This window comes from Acomys russatus, chromosome 1 (genome assembly GCF_903995435.1).
Source record: "Acomys russatus chromosome 1, mAcoRus1.1, whole genome shotgun sequence".
In the NCBI taxonomy this organism is placed as follows: Eukaryota; Metazoa; Chordata; class Mammalia; order Rodentia; family Muridae; genus Acomys; species Acomys russatus.
In genome coordinates, this window is record NC_067137.1 from 121,507,747 (window position 1) to 121,531,154 (window position 23,408).

General features: G+C 46.6%; 1 protein-coding gene across 1 annotated transcript in view; it reads left to right on the forward strand.

Annotated features, from left to right (window-relative positions):
• Vipr2 (vasoactive intestinal peptide receptor 2) overlaps positions 1-23,408 on the forward strand; it is a 69,045-nt gene that overhangs the window by 39,740 nt on the left and 5,897 nt on the right. Inside the window, exons 5-8 of the mRNA XM_051152483.1 lie at positions 7,275-7,372; positions 15,828-15,969; positions 21,465-21,615; positions 22,278-22,338. Coding sequence (XP_051008440.1) covers positions 7,275-7,372; positions 15,828-15,969; positions 21,465-21,615; positions 22,278-22,338 — 452 coding nt within the window. The remainder of the gene's footprint in view (positions 1-7,274; positions 7,373-15,827; positions 15,970-21,464; positions 21,616-22,277; positions 22,339-23,408) is intronic.

A 23,408-nucleotide genomic window follows, 5' to 3' on the forward strand; every position in this document is an offset into this window, starting at 1 on the left:
CTGAACAAAGTCTGAGGCAATCTCCATTGAGCTAAGCCAACAGAGGACCCACACCCTCTATGCATGTCCCTTTAGCACAACCAGGAGGTGACAATGCTTTGCTCATGTACGCTAGTTAGGGGTGGTGGAGTGGACGTCCCCTTTGTCCGTGTCTGACGTGTGCTTTGTTAGCTGTTGACCTTGACTGTCTGTTGTTAGCCACTGGCTGCTGTTGCTACCACCAACCTGGCAGGTGTCTAAAAGTCTCGTTAATTGTAGGAGTCCCTCTGTGTTCTCACAGCCAAGAAGCAGCTCTATTTGTTCCTAGTTAACTCCCTGACTGTGGGAGGGGCTGGGCTACCTTTCCTAACATAGGCCGAGGCATCTTGTTAGAGCAGTCTTGCTTACAATTAGATGCACCAGACTCCAGGACACAAGCAGGAACAATAGCGCCTTTCATCCATCCCTCAAGAGCTGGTGGGGCGGGGCACACAGCCTGCCTGCACTGGCCCAGAGCCCTGCCCCCCTCCCCCGTCATATCTGTCTAGCTTGGTTGTCTCACACCTAAGCATAAATCTTCTTGCTTACTTTTCTCAGTGGTCCAGCGCTTGATGTGTTAACCATTAACCTTTTTTTTCTGTTGTAATTTATTCACATTACATCTCAACTGTTAGCCCATCCCTTGTATCCTCCCATTCCTCCCTCCCTCCCTCCCGCTTCCCCCCTACTCCCCTCTCCTATGTCTGTGACTAAGGGAGACCTCCTCCCCCTGTATATGCTCATAGGATATTAACCTTCTTTTTAAAGCCTGCTGCTGCTCTCACTTGCTATCTGCAGGCAGCTTCAGAGTCCGGTGGCATTGGGGCCATATCTGAGCAGGGATGGCTCTGCAACTGTGTGTGACTTCTCAAAGGCCAGGAAGGAGCAGGAAGACACACAAGACAGAGGCAGCAATCCAGGCAGGAGCGAATGAATGTCTGCCTAGCCTAGTGCAAGTGGGGTAGAGTGCAGCAGTTCATGAGCAACAGATCGCAACTTCAGATGGTGTCCAGCATGCACTGTTAGGCCTTCCTGACAGAATGCAAAAGATCTTCTTCTGTCCTTCCAGGGTTTAAGCCACGGATAGCTGGACTTTGGAGCCCTGAAATGAAGCCGGTATAACCAAGTAACTGAAGTTTTAAACCTTATTTCCCTTTAATTTAGTTTAATTTAAATGGCCTCGCCCAGCAAGAGGCAGGTTGAAAGCATCTGCATATGCCTTACCACAGGAACCAAGGTTTACTGTTAAGATTTAACAAGGTAGATATAAAAATTCTTCTATCATCTCATCTAATGCCTTAATTTGCTACACCAAAGTGTACACTCACCTCAATCACTTGAACCAAGTAAGATTAATGCCTACTTAATTTTCTCACAAAGCACTAACCAGAATGATTCTCCCAGCTCTAACCCAAGTCCTTCCAACTGTATGAGGTATGAGGAACTTCCTTTGGAAAGTAAGTTCTCAGTTGGGCTTTGCAGACAGATGTGAGGTGGACAAAACACAAGCAAGTCAGCCTAGTCCATGGCCCCGCCAGGCAAGGCTGTCCATTCCTGTGGCCCTCAGAGTCCCCCAAGTCCAGGCAGGAGCCAAGGCTGAGAGAGAGAGAGAGAGAGAGAGAGAGAGAGAGAGAGAGAGAGAGAGAGAGAGAGAGAGAGAGAGAGAGAGAAAGAGAGAGAGATGCTCTCAGACCTGTGGGTCACCTTTCATTCACTGGCTAAACACCACGTGCCAGTGCCTACTGATCCCCTAGGACCTTATGAACTCTGTAGGGACAATGTGGCTGTGATGACAGTGACACGTGGGTGGAGACACTCAGAAATTCAGGTATCCAGAGCCAAGAGTTCCAAGCAGACCAACAGGGCAGCTGGGACTTCAGCCAAAGGCCTTGGGGGACTTGGTAGAAGAGATAGCTTCTAGACACAGGGGTTGCTGCTTGGCTGGAGATAATCAGAGCTTCTTTCTATGCTGTCTGTGTTGAGGTGGGACTATTTTGCTCATCTGCTTTGTTTTGTTTGGGCTAGTGTGCCTGCATGCCTGCATGCCTGCCTGCCTCCATGTCTGCCTCTGTGCCTGCCTGCCTCTGTGCCTGCCTGCCTCCATGCCCGCCTTCTTTCCTGCCTGCTTGCCTGCCTGGGTGCCTGCCTCCATGAATGTGTCACGTAGGTGGTGTTGAATATGGAACACAGGGACTTATTCATGCCGAGCAAGTGCTCTGCTATTGAAGTTTCTCCTGGTCATTATAGTTTCTCATTTGATGTTCTCCCTGTATGGAGCTCAGTTCATCAGAAGTTTTATTGTGTACTTGAGGAATGCCATCAGTTCCTGTGCGCACAGGATGTACTCAATTATGCATAGACAAAAATGTGAAGAGAGTAAAGAAATGTCTAAAAAGATTTCTGCAGCCTCCATCTCTCATTCCATCCACTATGGAGACAAAGTGGGAACCTTGATCCTCAGCCCCAAGTAGCCTGCAGGGCTCCCTCTTCACAGCTTCCCATGGACTCACTGTGTGATGTCAAAGTGAGCGAGCAGCCTAGCCAGAGCCTCACATCTATACTCCTGTAGATGGTATGTACCAGTGAGGTACCTCCCATCCTCCACAGGATCCCCTTGTCTGTTTTCAATCTCACCCACAGATTGGCGGGCTCACTGACTCTCTACGGCTCATTAAATTTCTTAGTAAACAAACACCCATCTCCTGCTGAGAACTCCTCACAGCACTCTGGTCCAGGCTTCTCTTGGACTCTTGCTACTTCTGCAGAGGCAGAGTCCTCCTGGCAGTACATAAGGGAGAAGCCATAGTCCTGGCTCTTCCTGTCCCTCCTCCCTATTCTTGGTCCAACTCGCTTGGATGCCCCTGTATCTCATCCTTTATCCACTCTGTTGGGAAGTCCTATCGGCCTTCGCAGTACCATCCGTCAGCCTCTGGATGCCTTTCATCACTATTCGGATCGGACACAGTGTTTCCCTGGAGCATGCACTCACCACTGGAAAGAGCCACCCACGTCTGCCCTCCGTGTATGTCTGCCCCATGCCAGCAGTGGGATCACATTGTTCCTGTAGCTTCGTGCCTTCACAGCCTGTGTGGCCAGCACCTTCCTACCGTCCCTGTCGGCCACAGTACCTTTGCACTAGCCATTCCTTTTGCCAGACTCCTCCCCTCTTTCCCAAGGTTGACCCTAATCATACTGTCCTGGTTGCAACTGGCCTCAGGCAATGCAGCTGCTGTGAACCCTGCTCCACGTTCTTACTTTCCATAACAGGCTGGAACCTACCACATGGCTCATCTAGCCATTCGGGATGTTGGGTTTGGTCTCTGTGATTCCTGTCTCCTCGCATTGCTGACATCCCTGGCTCTTGCAGTCACTTGATGATACATGTTAGGTAATGAAAGGAGCAGATGTATTTGCTTCAGCACCATAGTTGATTGGGCAAGGGTGTGAGTTATCCCATTTCCACATCATGAGTGGCGTGATTTTAGCACATCTCTGTTCAGATAGGATTCATTTGTCATCTTGGAGTGCAGTCTTGGAAGCTCAGCTACAGAAGTCAGACGTTCACAGGTTTCCGGCATGCTGCTGCTGTGTTTGTGATGCTTGCACTGCAAGCGGCTGTGCAGACATGCCCTTCACCACCAAAGTACGTTACATTTGGTTAGGGAAAAAACTTGCACATTGGTTTGCTTTGTTGTTACTCTGCTGCTCTGAGTGGAGGCTTTGCGACCACAGGAGTGAGTCCCTTCAGTCAGTAAGTCATGCGTGCACTCCCACTTCCCCAGAGGGGAGACTGACATGTTCCAAGGTAGCTGCTGGGGGAGGCTGGCCAGTGCCAACGTTAGTGTGTTTACATGTCAGCAAGGCTCCATGCTCAACCTTCCCCAGCGCAGACTTAGCTGAGCACGTGACCACTCCAGATCTCCCAGACAGGACACCAATCACGGCACTCCGGAGTTCTGCTCTGCTTTGCCTCAGGCCAGATGAGGGTAAGGAGGTAAGGGTGAGTAAGGCCTGGTTAATCATAGCAGGGCCTGTAGAGGCAGTAAAAGCTCAGGAAGAGGCACTTGCATAAGGCCAAGTATAATCAAGAGTAAACCTATTGTGTACATTAGCACCAGAAGAAGTTAAAGAAGGGGACCTGACTGTAGGGATTTGAATGGGACGGCCCCATAATGCCCAGCTAGTGGCACCGGCAGGCTGAGTGGGTGTGAACTTACTAGAAGAAGTATGTCACTGAGAGAAAGATTTGAGGCTTCAAAAGCCAAGTACCATTCCCAGTTTCCTCTCTCTGCCTCATGCTTGCGCCCTCAGCTTCTGTCGCAGCCACCATGTCTTCTGCAGCTCGGTTCCATACTCCATCAAGGATGGACTCTGAGCCCTCTGAAACCATAAGCCCAAACAAACTCTTCCCTCTATAAATGACCTCAGCTATGATGTTTGATCACAGCAAAAGAAAAGTAGCTATTCACCAACCAAACAGGGTGCTTCGGGGACCGATCATGAGGTCTGGAGGAAGGCACACTGGTTTGAACTAGAATGGCTTCCTTAGGCACATAGATTTGAATGTTTGGTTCCCAGTTGATCAAATATTTAGGAAGGATTAGGGGGTGTGGCCTTGCTGGAGGAAGTGTGTCTCTGGGGGTGGGCTCTGAGGTTTCAAAGGCCCATGCAGGCCCAGTCATCTCCTCTTATCTCTGCCTACTGTTTGTGGATAAGATGTACGCTCTCATCTACTGCTCCAACTCTATGCCTGCCTGCTGCCTGCCTGCTGCTGTGCTCCCTACCACAGTAATCATGAGTCACCCTCTCACACTGTAAGCAAGCCCCAACTAAATGCTTCCTTTTATAAATTGCCTTGGTCATGGTGTCTCTTCATAACAATAGAAAAGTAACTAAGGCAGAAGACAGAGGGAGATGAGAGTGAGGTGACGGGGGAAGAAGGGGTAATGGGGTGAGGTGAGGATGCAGGCAGAAGGGGATGAGATGAGAGTTATTGAGGGGTTAGGATGAAGATAAGATAGGGAAATGGGGGAGACAGGGAGCATAAAGTGTGGGGCCCTCGTTACGTGGAAGGGAAGATGAGATAAGGGTAGAGATGAGGTGGGGAAGATGAAGCATGAAGGAAAGAGGCGGAAGAGCTGAGGCAAGGGTGACCATGCTTAGGATGGAGGGGGCTGTATGGACTCCTGTGTTCTCTGCTTTCCTGTGGCCAACCCTCGGTACAGCTCTAGTACCAACAAGGAGAATTCCTGCAATTCAAAGTTAATGCTTTCAAACTTGACTAGACTGTTCCATATTATGAGCAAGCCTAACAGGTCCCCACATAACTTTTTATACTATTTTTATTTATTTAATTTTACACATAATAAAAAATATTTTTATTCTATCTATCCCTAGTAACCTCTCTCAACTTTTCCAGGATACCCTGACCAATCTCCTCTCCAACTTCATGTTTTCTTTTTCCATTACCTATCATCATTATCATTATCATCACCACCACCACCACCACCATCACCATCATCATCATCCCTAAAGTAAAGTGAGTCTCCCACTGTCAGAAGCCATCTACCACCAATAGCTTCTCCACTAGGGTAGGGGCTGGGGAGCTCTCCTCAGTCCGTGCTGGAATTTTGGCTGGCTTGATTTTTTTTTCAAGGCTTGTGCAAACAACCACAGATGCTATGTGTCGATGTGTTCAACAGCTATGAAATATTCAGAAGTCATATTTCACAATTTTCGTACTCATCCTCTGGCTATTACACTCTTTCTGTGCTCTCTACTCAATGTTCCTGAGCCTTGGGTGGATGGAAATAGGTACAGATGCTCTGCCTACAGCTGAACACTCACATTTACTTATTCTCAGTACTTGGACCACTTAGGAACCTTTGCATTAACCCCACTACTCATTGGGAAAATAAGCTCCTCTGACCAAGCCTGACAGTAGCACAAAGAATAGATGTTTAGAAGAAGGCAGCTTGACAACATGACCATTTGCTGAGACACCAGTAGGTTCTTCACTATGGCTTATGGTATCCCCATTCATGGCTTTTGATGAAACTCTCAGTACCGGAAATTAAATTCCTCCTGTGGAGGACCTCAAATCTAGTCAGAGAATAGCTGGTCCCATAATGGTCGTCCCACTATTGCATGATTGGATACAACTTGCCTAGCAGATTGGTATTGTAGCAAGATGCAAACTTTTTTGTTTTACTATAAATACTTCTAATTAGGGCCTTCTGTAGTTGAAGCTCACTTCAGATTGTCTATGCATTGAGGGCTGGCCTTGAACTTCTGATCTTCCAGCCCCTAACTCCTAAGTCCTGGGATTGCAGTCATATGCCACCATACCTGACAGACAGAACTCTTCATTGTACCATAACCATGAGGTTTGGCAGCAGTAGATATGTCTATTTTAGGGCTTTTTTTTTTTACAAAAAAAAATCCTATATCAACAAGTATATTCTCATTTTCATGTAAGAATTAGTTTTACCAGAAAGTACAGAACAGGCATGCCCTCTGAGCATCTAGGATGTTGCAGCCCATTCAAGTGCCCTGTGATTGACTGGTCTTCTCTATAGTGACTACACACACACACACATGCACACGCGTGCACGCACACACACACACACACACACACACGCGCACATGTGCACACACTCACACACACACACGCGCACACGCGCACGCACACACGGTTCTGGTTTTCACATATGGCCTTCTGTCCCATATCTGTGGTTGCATGGATGTTAGAGTCTGGCTATGAAGTCTACTAGCCTAAGAAGCATGAGAAAGAAAAGTTCAAAGACACAGCAACTCCATGAGGAGAGACCTCTGAGTAAGTGGCCTTGTACCTTTGATGCCATGTTGTTTTCCATGAGCTCAAATGTGTGTGCCTGCCTAGTCTTATTTAGAAATGTGTTTCCAGAAGACTGTCACATTCCTACTCCAGTCAAGGGACCACACAAGTTCTATACATCTCAGCCTTCCTTTTTCTTGGCCCTAATATAGACAACACAGTTCCCTCTGATAAATTTCTTACAGAAGGCATCCACTCACTTATAGTGGTTTGTAAGAGAAGATAGGTGTTCAAAAGGCGAAGGTCCTTCTAACCTCCAGATGGAGGTAGAATTCTGATATGATCCTGGCAGCACTCAGCGTGCAAGAGAGAGAGTCTTTTATGACTGAGATCTCAGAATGTTCTGTTGCCCCATGCATTTGGGTAGCAACTTACAGATGTGTTTTTTATTTCTTTGTAGATGGCGTTTTATATTCTGGTGAAGGCCATTTATACCTTGGGCTACAGCGTTTCTCTGATATCTCTTACAACAGGAAGCATAATTATCTGCCTCTTCAGGTAAGGAACAAAAACGAGCACTTCTACAAAGACTATGAGAAGAGCAAAGGTCCCCGTAGGTTTTTTGGCACCTGAGAGGGTTAGGCTCCTGACCTGGAACCCCTCCGTATGCCAAGTTATAGGGCACCCTTGGGGCTAGAGAGATAGGTCAGCAGTTTAAAGCACTTGCTGTTGCAGAGGGCTGGGATTTCAGTTCCAAGAAATCTGTTGCTTTATTCTGACAGCCACGGGCCTCCTTGTAGACATGGCACACACAACCTCAGTTACACACACACACACACAAGTAGATAAGCAAAATAGAGCACTCTTGGAGAAAGGGAGCGTGTTGAAACTTAATTTTCTATCTAAACATTCTGCATTTCTTATGTGAACAGTAACACTGCCCTTCAGCTCAGCTATCACTTATTAAATAATTAGGTGCTATGCAAAAACATGGAACTGGCTATCAACGTGTAGAAGACGGAAACTAGACTAGCTTTTCTCACAGTGTACTAACATGCAGCATTGCTAGGCTCGCACTTAAAATTCTAGTTACTCCAGTTCCCTTCTTTTATACTTTTAATTACAGATTCTATTTTCAATCCGTTACAATCTGACCTTTACAAGCCTTCCCACCCCCTCTCTCCTCTCTCTGTTCTTCCAGACAGAGTTTCTCTGTGTAGCAATGGCTGACTGACTGTCCTGGAATTTACATTGTCAAATTTAGGTATCTGCCTGCCTCTGTCTCAAAAGCACTGGGATTAAAGGCGTGTACCACCACTGCCACCCACACATTCTCTTACTTATAACCTCTAACCTCTAACCTTTACCACTCACCGGTCAGTTCACGAGCATCACATTTTGACTCCATGTGCTGTTCTTGCACTCTTTCTATGTTTTAATTCTATGTTATGATCCCACAGACATTGTCGGTTTAGGTTGGTGTTTATTTAGCCTACACACTGCCCTTCTTTCTCCTTATCCTTCTCCTTCTCCTTCTTCTTCTTCTTCTTCTTCTTCTTCTTCTTCTTCTTCTTCTTCTTCTTCTTCTTCTTCTTTTTCTTCTTCTTCTCCTCCTCCTCCTCCTCCTCCTCCTCCTCCTCCTCCTCCTCCTTCTTCTTCTTCTTCTTCTTCTTCTTCTTCTTCTTCTTCTTCCCTGCACCTCTCTTCCTGCTAGGGTCATCCTCCTGGTGCTCATGAGCCTCCCTAGCTGCTTCTGGTCACATTCTCATGGCAAAGAGTTCTCAAGAAGTGTTTTGCTGGCCTAAAACAGACAATTTTGCCTTGCTTTTTAAAACAATATGTCTGAGTACTGAGGGGAAGGTTGGTGTCTCTTGAGAAGCTGCCTATGGTTCAACCGTGTTCCAAAAGGCTCCCCCTGTACTGCCCACTCTCCACAGCTTTCTCTCGTGGACTTAGTGCCGTTACTTTTGTGTCTTTCTTATGGTTGTGAGTGTCTGATCTCTTACCCTTCTTTGATCAGTTTCGGAACCAGCTGGTGCCTCCTGAAGTGTTGCTTCCCTATCGTTCTCTCCTGCATCACCATCCTCACTCGTGTTTGGTGTTTTGACCTGTTCTCATGTTTTCTTACGATTCTTCTATCTTTTCTACTATTTCATGTCTCTCCACTTTAATCTAGATATGTTCTACAGATCCAGTTCATAACGCTTTCTTTTTCTAGTTTATTTGTTCACTTTACATCCCTATCGCAGCCCCTTCCCTGCTCCCTTCCTGGCCCCACCCTCCAGCCCTCTTCCCCTCTCCCCGTCTGCTTCTCCTCAGAGAAGGGAGATTCCCCCCTGCCACCAACCCACTTCAGGACTAAGCTACAGTTGGATATCTCTACCATTCTTAAGAGCAGAGGAATTTGTGGGAGCGGGTATTTCAGGTCGTTTTCTTTTTTCACATGATTTTAATGTGTTCTATAAAGCTTCTTGCTTAGATAAAGTCTCTTTTGATTATATCCAATATCCTCCCCACCTCCAAAGCAGGTTCACTACCACACACCCACTCAAATCCATGTCCTTTGCCTTTTTTATGAGGGTATGCCAGCTAGTTTTTATTGTCAACTTGTCACAATCAAGAATCACTTGTAGCCGGGCCTGGTAGCACACGCCTTTAATCCCAGCACTCAGGAGGCAGAGGCAGACGGATCGCTGTGAGTTGGCGGCCAGCCTGGTCTACAAAGCGAGTCTAGGACAGCCAAGGCTACACAGAGAAACCCTGTCTTGGGGGGGGGGCAGGAAGAGTCACTTCTGAAGAGGAAGTGTCAGCTGAGAGATGGTTTGGGTCAGATTGATCAATGTCCACATCTGTGGGAAATTTCCTTCATTGTTGACTGATGTGGGAGGGCCTGGCCCAATGTGGGTGGCACCATCCCTAGGCAGGCCAGCCTGGGCTGCATAAGAAAACTAGGTGAGCAAGCTGGAGAAAGTGAGTCCCTAACTCGCCCTTCTTTGTGGTTTCTGCCTTTAGTTCTTTCCCTGACTGCCCTTAGTGATGGATTGTAAGAGGAAACAAGCCCTTTCCTCCCCCACATTGACTTTGATTACAGCTTTCTATCACAGCAGCATAAAGCAGAGCAGACCAGGGGTAACTAACAGCCTTCTGATTGGATTTAAGTCGTTACATAGGATGGAACTCATGCCTATTGTTTTGAATCTAGCCAAGAACGTGTGCTTGCAGATCTTACGGACCCTGGGAGTGAACCTGCTAGTATTATTTTGCAAAGTGCACATTTGTCAAACTCTGCCCTAAATACTTATATCTACATGGATAGTTCAGTTATCAGGCCTTATCAGGGAAGCGTCTTTTTGCAGTGGATGTTGGTTAATACAGAGACTCACAGTGTTCAGAATGCAGACAGTAAGTGACTGTAGAGTGGAGGTGAACTGGTACTGGATGATCTCATATACCTTGTGTGTGTGGTGTATGTATCTATTCATGTGTGTGCACAAGTGTGTAAGAGTTCATGCATGTACATGCATGTGAAGGCCAGAAGTCAGTGTCTAGCATTTTCCTTAATCATTCTATTTTGAGACAGGCTCTCTCACGGAACCTAGAGCTCACTGATTTAGCTAGACTTGCTGGCCAGCAAATCTCAAGTCCCAAGGATGCTCTGGCCTCCACCTCCCTGGTGCTGCACCTGGTGTTTCACAGGGATGCTGTAGCCCCCAGCTCCCTGGTGCTGCACCTGGTGTTTCACAGGGATGCTGTAGCCTCCTCCTCCCTGGTGCTGCACCTGGTGTTTCACAGGGATGCTCTGGCCTCCACCTCCCTGGTGCTGCACCTGGTGTTTCACAGGGATGCTGTAGTGTCCACCTCCCTGGTGCTGCACCTGGTGTTTTACAGGGATGCTGTAGCCTCCACCTCCCTGGTGCTGCACCTGGTGTTTTACAGGGATGCTGTAGCCTCCACCTCCCTGGTGCTGCACCTGGTGTTTCACAGGGATGCTGTAGCCCCCACCTCCCTGGTGCTGCACCTGGTGTTTCACAGGGATGCTGTAGCCCCCACCTCCCTGGTGCTGCACCTGGTGTTTCACAGGGATGCTGTAGCCCCCACCTCCCTAGTGCTGCACCTGGTCTTTCACAGGGATGCTCTGGCCTCCACCTCCCTGGTGCTGCACCTGGTCTTTCACAGGGATGCTCTGGCCTCCACCTCCCTGGTGCTGCACCTGGTGTTTCACAGGGATGCTGTAGTGTCCACCTCCCTGGTGCTGCACCTGGTGTTTCACAGGGATGCTGTAGTGTCCACCTCCCTGGTGCTGCACCTGGTGTTTCACAGGGATGCTGTAGCCCCCAGCTCCCTGGTGCTGCACCTGGTGTTTCACCGGGATGCTCTGGCCTCCACCTCCCTAGTGCTGCACCTGGTGTTTCACAGGGATGCTCTGGCCTCCACCTCCCTAGTGCTGCACCTGGTGTTTCACAGGGATGCTGTAGCCTCCACCTCCCTAGTGCTGCACCTGGTGTTTCACAGGGATGCTCTGGCCTCCACCTCCCTGGTGCTGCACCTGATGCTTCACAGGGATGCTGTAGCCTCCACCTCCCTGGTGCTGCACCTGGTGTTTCACAGGGATGCTGTAGCCCCCACCTCCCTGATGTTGCACCTGACTTTTTCACAAAGAACTATAAGATCTAACTAGGGTCCTAATGCTGAGTACAGCAAACACTTCACCAACTTAAGCCGTCATTCTAGCTTCCTCCTGTGCTTTTTGATTATTTTCATATCTCCTCTAGTCCCATGTCTGTGCAGTTTCTAATTCAATTTTTGTTTCTTGTTATATTTTAAGAATTTTTCATATACTATAGATACTCGCTTGTATTATAAGTCTAGTCTACAAGTGTTTTCTACCACTGTTTAGGTTTACCTTAAGCTTGGTGGTATATACTTAATATGTGAAAGTTTTAAATTTTGATGAAGTCCACCCTGTCTATTTTTTGTTATGTTGCTTGTGCTTTTGGTATAATATTTAAGAGACCTTTGTCATATCCAAGGTCACATTTTTCCAGCCCAAAATAGTCTTATACTTCTAGCTCTTGTATTTTGATTACTCGTTCATTTTTAGTTAGTTTTTCATATGCTATGAAATGGGAGTCTAGCTTTATTCTCTCACAAGTCCTACCTAGTGGTTTAACATCAACAGTTTAAAAGACTATTGAATGCTCCTGGCTTCATGAGAAGCCAGCTGGCCATAAGTGTGTGCATCTTAAGATTCTCACTCTGATGCACTGGGTGATTTGCAGAGCCATACCTAGGTCACCATAGTCTCCAGAAAGTTCTGAGTCCAGAAGTGAGTTGTTCCACTTTGTTCTCTTTAGGATTGCTCTGGCCATTTGAGGTCCTTGCAATTGCATGTTATTTTTAGATAGAATCTAGGGCTTCTAGTATGTAAGCAATGGTAGTATTCCATGTCTTTGGGGATTATTTGTTTGTTTGTTTTGTTTGTTTTTCTTCGTCTATTTATTTTTCTGCTTCTGATGTCTGACTTTTTCAGCCATAAACAAACATCTATTTACCACATAAATAAATGGAAATAAACAAGTAAAGAGGAACCTGCATCTGATCAAAGTAATTCTACTCAAGTCTAGATTAGTGAGCCAATGAATTTATTGAGGCTAATTACAGCAGTATGGACAACAGGTTACTTACAGAGACATGAGCGACTCAAAAGCAAATGCAGCCCTGGAAAGCCCACTCAGGCACAGATGATAATTCACAAAGGCTGCGTGCTTGGAGTTCCTTCTCTCAGTTTGCAGGCTGATAAACAGGTTGGAGAGTCTCCTCTACTCAGAAGTTGTTGCTGTTTGAGGAGAGTCCTTGTGAATATTATAAGTTTCAGAAACTTCCTAAGACCTGGGAGGTGTTTATTTTCTGAGCCTGGGCCTGGTAAGTTTTGTTTACTTGAATATCTTTTTTTTTTTTTTTTTTTGTCTTTTTGTTCCTTTGTATAGCTTTGGATATCATGGAGCTTACTCCATAGGCCAGGGTGGCCTGGAGCTCACAGAGATCTGCCTGCCTCTACTTCCTAAATACTGGGATTAAAGGCTTAAGGTGTGTACCACCACCACCAGGCCTTACTAGCACAGTCTTAATGACCCTACTCCAAGATGAAATGTTTCCATATTGAGCCAATCAGAGCATAGCAGCTTCTAGGACTGGGTCATTTGATCTTTAAACTCACTGTCTCTCTCCTTTGCATGCCTAGAGTTTCCTTGGCAATCTCTAGGCAACTTCTAATGCCAGTTACACATTTTAAATCCAAAACTGTATTTAGCTTCTTCCTCAAATATCACTACTTTATTGAAAAATCTGTGTTTGTTGGATTGTTCTCTTTATTTTATTCTGTTCTTTAAACATAGTCAAGGCATTTGGCTTTAAGCTTCTGTCTAGTAAATTTTCTTCATGTAACTTTTTTGTTTGGCTGGGGTTTTTTTTTTTTTCTTTTTCAAGACTCATGTGGTTTTTCAAGGGAAGGTTTTGTTCCCTTTGTTTTTCCTATTAGTGATTCAGATTTCTTGCTTCTTATAGTGCTTCAAAACCTTTTCGTTGATATTGGACAATTTTAATAATATAACAACTCTGGAAATGAGTTGTTTATCTCTCAGTTTTGTGTCCTTTATCATGAGTAGGAGGTGCGTCTACACTATTTATTCTATTTTATTATTTTTGTGGTACTTGGGATTGAGCTCAGGGCCTTACAAAGGCTAGACAAGCAACCTATCACTGCGGCACAGCTCAACCCTCTCCTTTACTGTCATTTTGAGATAGTCTCTCTCTCTCTCTCTCTCTCTCTCTCTCTCTCTCTCTCTCTCTCTCTCTCTCTCTCAAACACTCAAGTTATCCCTGAAGCCCCTCTTGGTCCCAGGTATGCGTGTCTTTTGCTTATGCTAAGTCTAAAACTCACCTGCAGTGAAAGCTCTTTTGGAGCACCTGACCTGCCCAGAGTATGTATGCGGGCATCCATGTCCCTCTGTATACATGAAAGCTTTCCAAGTCCCTGGTTCCCGAGGAAGTCTCCTTCTCTCCTCCGCCTTTCTTCTCAGACTCCAGAATGTCTGTTATTTGCCTCAACTGTTAGTGTTGGCCTTAGGCAACAGCCAGCAACTATCTGGCGTTCATTACAGCTGAGGCTCAGTCGGAGTGGGTTCTGGGAGGTCACACAAGTTGTTCTATGAACTCAGAAGGTTTTTTTTAAGTAGCTTGTATTTGTAGGTAATTCCTGAGACCACACTGAGAACATGAGCTACAGTCTTCAGGATAACACAAAGGTGGACATATACCCTAGGATGAGGCAAGGCTGGCCCATACCACGCTAACCTGAGGGGAGGGAGCACATAGGCAAGGCTGGCCCACACCGTGCTCGCCTAGGGGGAGGGAGCACATAGATAGTGACTCTGGCTATTTTCCAGAGTCCTGACAGGAGCAGTTTGAGTAGTTTTGCCAGGTTTTCAGGGTTTCTTGGAAATGCTGGACCAGGGCCTCTGTTCCACTGTTTTCACTGGCCTCCTCTGTTGGAATTTTAATTCTAATTTCAGGTGACTTACTTTTGGAAAGTTCTTGTTGAATTAAACAGACTTTTTTTTTTTTAAGGTCCCCACTTTACTAACTCAACATTTTTATCCAATGAAAGTTTTTGTCTCCCTCTACCATCTGCTGTTCATGAAATTGGTGACATAGCCTCAACTAACTGTTATGGTCTTCATGCCAGCAATACGTCTTCACTTTAAATTCTCAGGCTTGGCTACACTTATTTTACAAAATAAAAAATACTTTCAACCAAATTAACATATTCACACAAATATTTAAATATGACTTTTCACAACTATTACCAAAACTCATTCGGTCTCCAAAAAATATTAACATATTACAATGTTTCATTTGTGCACAGAAAAGAAAGTAACTCCAACTGAATTAATCTATTAACTTCTGTGACATCAGTGTCTCACTTGTGTGTAATACTAAAGAGTACATACACCTGACACTGCCACAGTGCACATCACACACACACACACACACACACACACACACACACACACACACGTGGATACATACATGGTGCTTCTGTTAAAGTGAAATACAAGTCTACTAAAGAGTACATACACCTGACACTGCCACAGTGCACATCACACACACACACACACACACACACACACACACACACACACGTGGATACATACATGGTGCTTCTGTTAAAGTGAAATACAACTCTACTAAAACATGAGCACAGTGTACAAAAGAAAAGCAGCTCATGCTACTCTAGCTTTTAACTTTAGATTACTTAAAATTACATAAAATTTGAAATCAGCCCACATTTGGGCATATTTTAGTCTCACTTGTTTGTGTAGCTCATGGCTGATGACTGGTTAGCACATGTCCAGAGCTATGAAAGAGTCAAAAGCAAGTAAGAGCCTGCGTGACCAGGAAAAGGGGGGTCAATGGGAAGGAATCAAATTGTGCTGCCTTTAGTGAGCCAGCCTTAGTGTCGATATAAAAAGGAGAAAGTCGCCTTTTATGGAAGACAGTTCCCCACCTAATACAGAAAGTTATGCATCAGAGTTGAAGCCTTTGAGGCCAAGAATCAGCTGAGGGATGGGTAAGGCCAAGCTGTGGCTCTGTTCAAAGTAGAAGCATCAGAGCATCACGACCACAAGCAACAGCAGAGAGGGGAGACAATGAGGCTTCCACACTCAGCTGCACAGCCTGTGTCCTGGAGCCATGTGTGGGAACAGAGCATAGCTGGTTGCACAGCTGGTTGCAGGACTAAGGCAGTCCAGGGTGGCTTTTGCATTATATATTCATACTGAACTCCACCCTCAGGAGAAAATCTGAAATAAAAGGAGAGTGCATGTGTAAAAATATTTATCATGATCCAAACTAGAAACAAACAATAGATATGCTGTGATAATGGAAGTTAAATAAATGGCTAACTTTGTGAGAAGAGAAGATGATGATTAAACATTGATTTCTCCCACTTCAGGAAGCTACACTGCACCAGGAACTACATCCACCTGAATCTGTTCCTGTCCTTCATGCTGAGAGCCATCTCGGTACTGGTCAAGGACAGCGTCCTCTACTCCAGCTCGGGTACACTGCGCTGCCATGACCAGTCAGCCTCCTGGGTAAGACTATCCTAAGGGCGAGATCGTTGGATAGAGAGAGACGCTAGTGCCTACCAACCTCCTCCCTCTCAAAGGTGCAGCAGAGGCCAAGTCCTGCTCCAGCCTGAGCAATGGGAAGAGGCTGAATGGATCAGGCTGGGTGAGCAGGCAAGGCCAGGTCCACAAGAAGGCTGGGTGGTGTCTAGCCAGAGTGGGAGCTAGAAAATTTAAAGGCGCAAGGCCCTGGTGACAAATGAGGAAATGAGTGCAGTATGAAGTGGTGACAACTCCTTTTGTAAATAAGCATACACTTTCATCTAAATCACCCAGATTCCAAGGAATAAATCCTTCTACCCATCTGCTGTAGAAAAGTCAACTCACATGGTATATAAACCCCAGGCAGTGCCTGTGGGAAATGCACTTAGTCTATGTCTTTGATAACAAGAGCAAACGATGCTAATGATTAGTTTCTGCAGTGCGGCAGGAGTTCTCTCAGGTGCGTGGCCATTCTGCCTTCCTCTGCTGGTGAGGTTCACAGTGGTGATTGCTGCCTACTCAAGGCAACTGGGCAGGCACTTGAGAGCTGCCTACATGCAAGCCTTCCCAGGGCTTTCTCTGCTCCACATGTGGACATTTGCTGTGTTGTTCCTGACCTGCGGTCTCAGTAACATAACGAGACAGGACACTGAACTACCTCACCATGCTGCCTGTCAGTAGACTCGTCTTCTAACAGCTGGTTTGACCTGAATGGATTTTACTTAGTTTAGTTTTGACACAGCAAAGTGCCTTGTAGCTGCATAGCCTTCCAGCTGTGTGTAGCCATCACCATCTTCCTACAGGGAAGGGCATTCTCCAGGGTCATGATGCAGAAATGGGCTTTAAAGGGATCTGTTACGTTAGCAAAGTCAAAAGCAGGCTCTACCTTGTGGAAAATTCTGCCCCTGGGCATACCTTGCTGTCCTGAAGCTCTGGTCCTGAGATGAGGGTCTTACCACGTGCTTTCCAGAGGTGCTCAACTTACGTTCCTTAGCTCTTTTACTAAAGAAACTGATCCTCAGAGACCACCCAATACCCACCTCTATCTGAAGCACCCATGCTTAACTCTACCTTGATGAGACACCCAAAACCTTAACCCTCCATGTGGAGGGGCAGAGGGAAGGCAGCAAGCCCCCTGAAGTAGAAAAGGACAGAGTGGTACCACCACCCCACACACGCTCTCCAAGTGGCCAGCTCCTACAGGGAATCTCTGCCTCCCACCACACTAATGAACTCCTCCCAGGTCCAGTCTGCTTGCCTGCACTGTTTGTGAGTAATTTCTGAGCCAGGACTTAGCCTGTTAGTAAGACTGAGCTGAGGAAATCCTGACGTTCTCCCAAGGTGTTGAGGATCCAACCTGAAGAGCTGCTACTCACGCACCCAGGGTCTCACACACACTAGCCAGCATACACCAGCCAGTGCTAAGGGCTGGGGATGAAAGTTGGAAATGGGGACAGGTTCCTCCAGCCTGTTTCTGGAGCTATTCTCTGGGGAGTAGAGGATCCATCTGTGCCCCAATACCTGATGGCCCTGGGATTCCTGAATAGAGGAGGCATACAGGAGGGACACAGAAGGAGCCAACGAAGGAAGGCAGAACACGGCGTGGAGGGGAGAGAGGAGGCAACGGATGGGGCTGTCTGAAGAATGATAAAGTTCTGAACACATTAGCAAAACAGAGTCAGATTGCAGAATGAGCAATAGGAAAACATTTTCCTTCCAACTCCATTTTTCCATTTATTCCTCCCAAGCAGCCCACCAGAAATGCTCCCCGCAATGTGATAAATTGCTTTTTCCAGGCAGCAGAATGATTCCACACATGAAGAAGAGGCCTCTTCCTGGCCAGGGGAGGCTGGCAGAACAGCTCTTCCATGTGCCTGGAGGCTGCACGACTTCCTCAACTTCTGGGCAGCTTGCATGAGGCAGGGCAGCTCATCACTGGCGAGCCGAACAGATTTCTCTTGAGGTCTGCGGATTCTAAAAAGCCTGAGTCCTGCCTGCCAGGATTAGGGAAGCAGATAAGCCCTAAACACTACAGCAAGCCCCGAACACCCACCTGGGCAGAAACAGGCTCTCTCCGAGTGTCTGGGGGAATGAGGGGATGGCAGGCCAGTGATCCAGGCTAGAAGCTTGCCAAGGTACTCATCCCACATAGCCACACAGCTGATGCCAGGATGAAAATAGGAAGTGAGTGGAACAGTGACTTTGCCCATGTACCTGTACAGAGGATGAACAAACACACTCACAAAAATGCACACATGCAAGACACTGTCCAAACACAGGTGTACATGCATCCCAAGTATGTCCGTGTGGACATATGCACATGCACCCCAGACACATGAATGTGCACATGTATATATACACACAGAGACTCTCAGATGCCTGCTGCTGATTTGTCTGGCCCTGTTAATTGTTCCCTGCACTGCTGTTCCTGCACTGGCCTGCCAGGGCAGCAGCAGGTGTCCCCAACACCCATGGACTCCAGTGTTGTATGGTTCAGTGACTGCTGTTGTAAAAGGTGAGGTCAGAAGGTGACCCCATGTTCCTCAGGCCTCTGGTCCTCACAGATGACACTTGTTATCAATGAGTAAAGGGAAGCAGGTGAGAAGCAGCATTTCTGACACCAGTTAGCATCATAAGTGAACTTCTGCACTTTCTCCCTGTGCCCTGTTCTCAGCCATCTAGGCTCATCATGTCATGGCCACCGCATGGTCAGCATAATCCATCTGACTGGCTCCCCAGTAGGGGCACGGTCTTGGTTTTGCCTGTGTCTTTTGTGTCTCCAGGCATGCTCTTCCACACACACACTGATGTGTCAGTGTTTCTGTGAGAAGGACCACACAGGTGGAGCAGTCAGCTCAGAGCATCTCAGCAACCTGAGCAGTCACAACAGCACACATGCTTGTTTCTTACTGTTCTGGACCAAAGCACCACCAACTTGGCATCCCATGAGGGTCATAGATAAAGAACCCGATTCTCAACCATGTCTCTCATGATCTCATCACCCACCAAAACCCCTCCTCACACCACCACCTGGGGGCTGGTGCCTTGCAAAGGGCAGATCCATTTTACATTGTAAGCAAATGAGTTGATTGCTTTTTGAAAGGCACCAGGAGGACTCTGACCTGGTGCTGTACCCTTGGCATCGGGTATCCTGTTCAAAGACACTGCCAAGAGCAGCCATCCTTCTGGGATTCCATCAGCCTCACAAAACATTGTGCCTTTTCCTTGACACATTTCTTATTATTGCTCTCTACTGAAAGGAGCATTTTATGTTTCTGTTGCGAATGTGTTTCCAGATCCATCATGTGTCAGTTGCATTTTAGTGGTGTTTTGCTTCCTAGAAGTTTTCAGTATATTTGTTTGCTCAAAATTATCTTCTAGCCTATCAGCATTACATTCATGTTTGGGTTTCAGGTTTCCTATCTTGATTAGGAGGTATTTATTTTCAATTTTGTTCATTTCTGTCTTTAATAGACTTGTAACTTACTCCTTTTGTGTTTTAAGGTAGGGTAGTCTTTATCAAGTGTTAAGAAGCAAGATACATTTAAACAGGTTATTGCCTACCAGACTGTCCCAATGGATGATTACAAGATACTAAGTTACGGACCTTTGTTTTCCCACTTTGATGGCTGAGTTATTGTGGCACTTTTGTGCAGGATCCCACTCTAAGATCAGAAGCTTCGAGACTCTTCACTGATGGTGAAGATACACAGCAGGAAGTCTCTGGTGTCTGGCTGTTCCTAGAAATAGGAGCTTGTTTGACCTTACTTTCCTTTAGAGAAAAAGGAGGCAGCAAAGCATAAGACTATAGCCACGTGGGGCAGGCCGGGGCATGGGTGGGGTTCAGCGTGTTGAGGTCAAGGCCCTCACAGCCATGCAGACCATCTGGAAAGGCTTCCGTGTTTCTTGGAAGTACATCCACCCTGTGTGTGATGTAAAATATGTAACCAGAGTATTTAAACCTTTGGTCTCCTTCCATAAGAGCAGGGATTTCATAAATCATGGATTTCAACTTTGTGAGCCACTGAGAAATGGCTTTCAGCTCTATTCTCATTTATCTATCCATAAATATGTATGTCTACAGATATATACAAGTAAATATACATATATCAGAGATTCTTGTATTATAGATACAATATGTGTGATGGATGTCTTTTATTCATAGGATGGGTATATACTTAAATACATGTGATATATATTTATATATGTAAATATAAACGTATCATATATGTGTGATATATGTTCACATATGTGATATATTATTGTGCCCACTCATATGAGTGAGCACAAATGTGTATCTGTATGTGGGCCGGGTAACCACACACCTACATATACATGAAAAGATTGTAAAAGAGTGGGTATTCAAATTTTGAGGAATTAATTAGAGTTGGAAATAAAGTATAGCAAATGAACTATTTTTCCTAGGAGTTTTAAAATGATCTTGACTGGAGGGAAAATGGCATAAATTAAAGGTTGTCAATTTTTTTAAAAGTCTAGGAACCTAGCTTTGGCCCACTGTTTTCTCTTCCCAAACTTCTCTCATTTATTAAGAAAATGACCACAGTCTGCCAGCCTTCTCCAGTGCTCATCCTGTGTTCAGATGCAGGGGTGAGGCCAGGGAGCTGCAGGTTCACCGGGCAGACCCTACCCTTCCCCCAGCATCAAGCAAGTCACTGACAGACTACAGGTATCCTGGCCCATGCCGCTGCAGGTGCCTCAAATGTCCATAGCACTGTTTTGGCTAGCTTATGTCAACTTGACACAAACTAGAGTCACTCGGCGAGTGAAAGTCTCAGTTGAGAAGATGCCTCCACCAGATTGGCCTGTGGGCATTGTCTTGATTGATGTGAAAGGATCCAGCTCCCTGGCTGAGCAAGCCGTGAGGAGCAAGGCAGTGGGCAGCATTCCTTGTGGCCTTGGCTTCAGGCCCTGCCTCCATACTCCTGCCTTGACTTTCCTCAGTAATGAAGTGTGACTTGAGAGCTATAAGGTGAAATAAACCCTTTCCTCCTTCAACAGCTTTTGGTCACGGTGTTTCAAACACATCAGTAGAAACCATGAAACAAGCCATCCCACCCGTTACTTTGCCTAGCAACGCTCTCCTGGAGAGGGTGAGCCTCTAGAGTAGGCAGTTGAGGAAGTACCAGTCAGAGGGACCATGAGGAACATAGCAGGAAGGGACAGTCAAGCACAAGGAAGTACATCTGAGCCTGGTGTCCAGTAACCGGCTCCCAGGAACTCTCTGCCTGCGCTTCTCTCTTCAGTGAGTCAGAGGCTCCCTGGCATTGTATATACAAAGGGTTCTGCCTCAGTATAACACATTTTTTTTTTTTTTTTGGCCTCTGCCAGGCCAAGATATTACAGTGTCCCTCCAAGTCAGCACCCTGGCTTGGCTTTACAACTTATCTAAACAAAGAGAAGCAGCCCCACCTACCATAACTATTTTTACTGACTGGCACATTCTCTGTCTGTGGTTCCAGGTCGGCTGCAAGCTCAGCCTGGTATTCTTCCAGTACTGCATCATGGCAAACTTCTACTGGCTCCTGGTGGAGGGTCTCTACCTACACACCCTCCTCGTGGCCGTCCTGCCCCCCAGCAGGTGCTTCCTGACCTACCTTCTGATCGGATGGGGTAAGGGCTTCACAGTCTCCATTCGGACTCTCATCTCATCTGTACAAAATATCTAGGTTTCTGCTCAGAACTCTACTCCCACGGTATACGTTGTGGTGACCTTGGGTGCACTGAGGGGGTTCCATTGATGCCAACCAAGGACATGGTTTACAATGCTTTAGAATTCTACCCCTGTTCACAGCCCCCTTTATCTTACATGAAACCACTGCTAACAAGTAGCAAAATAGTCGCTTCTCTCCTTTTCTCAGTCAGCTCATATCAGCAATGAAAAGTCAGAGGAGCAGGCTGATGACCCAGCTACCTGCTGGCAGGAGCCCAGCCCTTCCCAGAGCAGGAAGGCATAGAAGCTTGCATGGCTCAGGGAGGCAAACACACAGCCCCCCAGGCAACAGGGAGCCAGTGAGTGTGTTTCCCTCTTACTTCCGCCTCCCTGTCAGCAGACAGATCTCAGCACCGTTCAGATTTTCAGCTTTGTCTTTGCTGCCTACAAAGGCGTTAAGTATAAACCTTCCCATATTGATGAAGACATTAAGCCAGAGCTTCCATAGGTTCCATTTTGGTAGAAAATTCCTCTTTAGAAGTTCTGGCTATTGAGCACCAGGTGTGTGGGGGTGCTGCTCCCCATTAATGAGCATGGGCCAATTTATGGGGTCTCTCCACAGGCATCCCCAGTGTGTGTATAGGTGCGTGGACAGCAACCCGCCTCTCTTTGGAAGACACAGGGTGAGTGCTGTGTGTGCATCCATGTCTGTAAACCAATGCCTGCCAGTGCTGGTTGAGTATCTGGGAACTAAAGAAACCATTAGAGAGACAAGAAAAACCTGCAGCCAGTCAGGACATTTCTAGGTACCATTTAGCACCCCCGTGACTAGAAGATATGAGCCGGGCTCACTACATGTTTCAGTGTACTTTGGAAGATGGTCCAAATAAGAGGGTAGAGTGAGGCCATGCCTGCATTTAGCCAAAATCGGGACAAACCAGGCGGAATGAGTGATACTTTGCATGACTCCTTGCTTGATGTCCTCGAAAGAGCCAGGCAGCAACAAGTAGGTTTATTAGAAAAAAATGCACTGAGATCAGGCTATGTGGCTGCTTGGATGGCCTCTATGAGCAGCTCCTCCTCTGAGAATGTTTGAGCCTAGTAATGCAGACAGCCCTAGCCTAAACGGAACTCACAAAAGACCCCATGGCATCAACTCTCCACTGAAGAACATGTCACTCTCTGAGTGGATGGCCTAAGCCAATCCGTTCCGTTATTCTGTGACTTTACAGTGACAACAGAAAGAAAACCCCACCCACACCCACACCCACTCCCACAGCTTTTCCTCAGCTGGGTTCGCTGGCCCTTGGGTAAGCAGGACCGATGATTGAGGCAGTGTCAGCTGGAACACACTCTGTGCTCTGTGGGTCCCTGCAAAACAAATATGAGCTAGAGTTCTCAGAGCTAGCCCAACTGCCCATGTCACATTGCCAAACCAGCTGGGGCCCAAGGCCATGGAACTCTGCCCCTGCTGGAACAGTCAGCATCCATTGCGGGCTGTAGACACCAGAGCAGAAAGCCTTACATAATCCCACTTATGCTGGAGATAAACCTTACTGCAAATCAGGACCACTTCAACCACTCTCAAGGCACGTTTTTTTAATTCTCCCTTTGAAACACAGATACAAACAATTGGGGATGGGGCAGAGGGGTGGGAGGTTGTTTTCAGAAAGGGGGGAAAGGCCTTCTGTGACATCACGTGAAGTGATGAGAGCATGTGCTTCAAATTCACATCGCAGCTTTGAGACCTCCC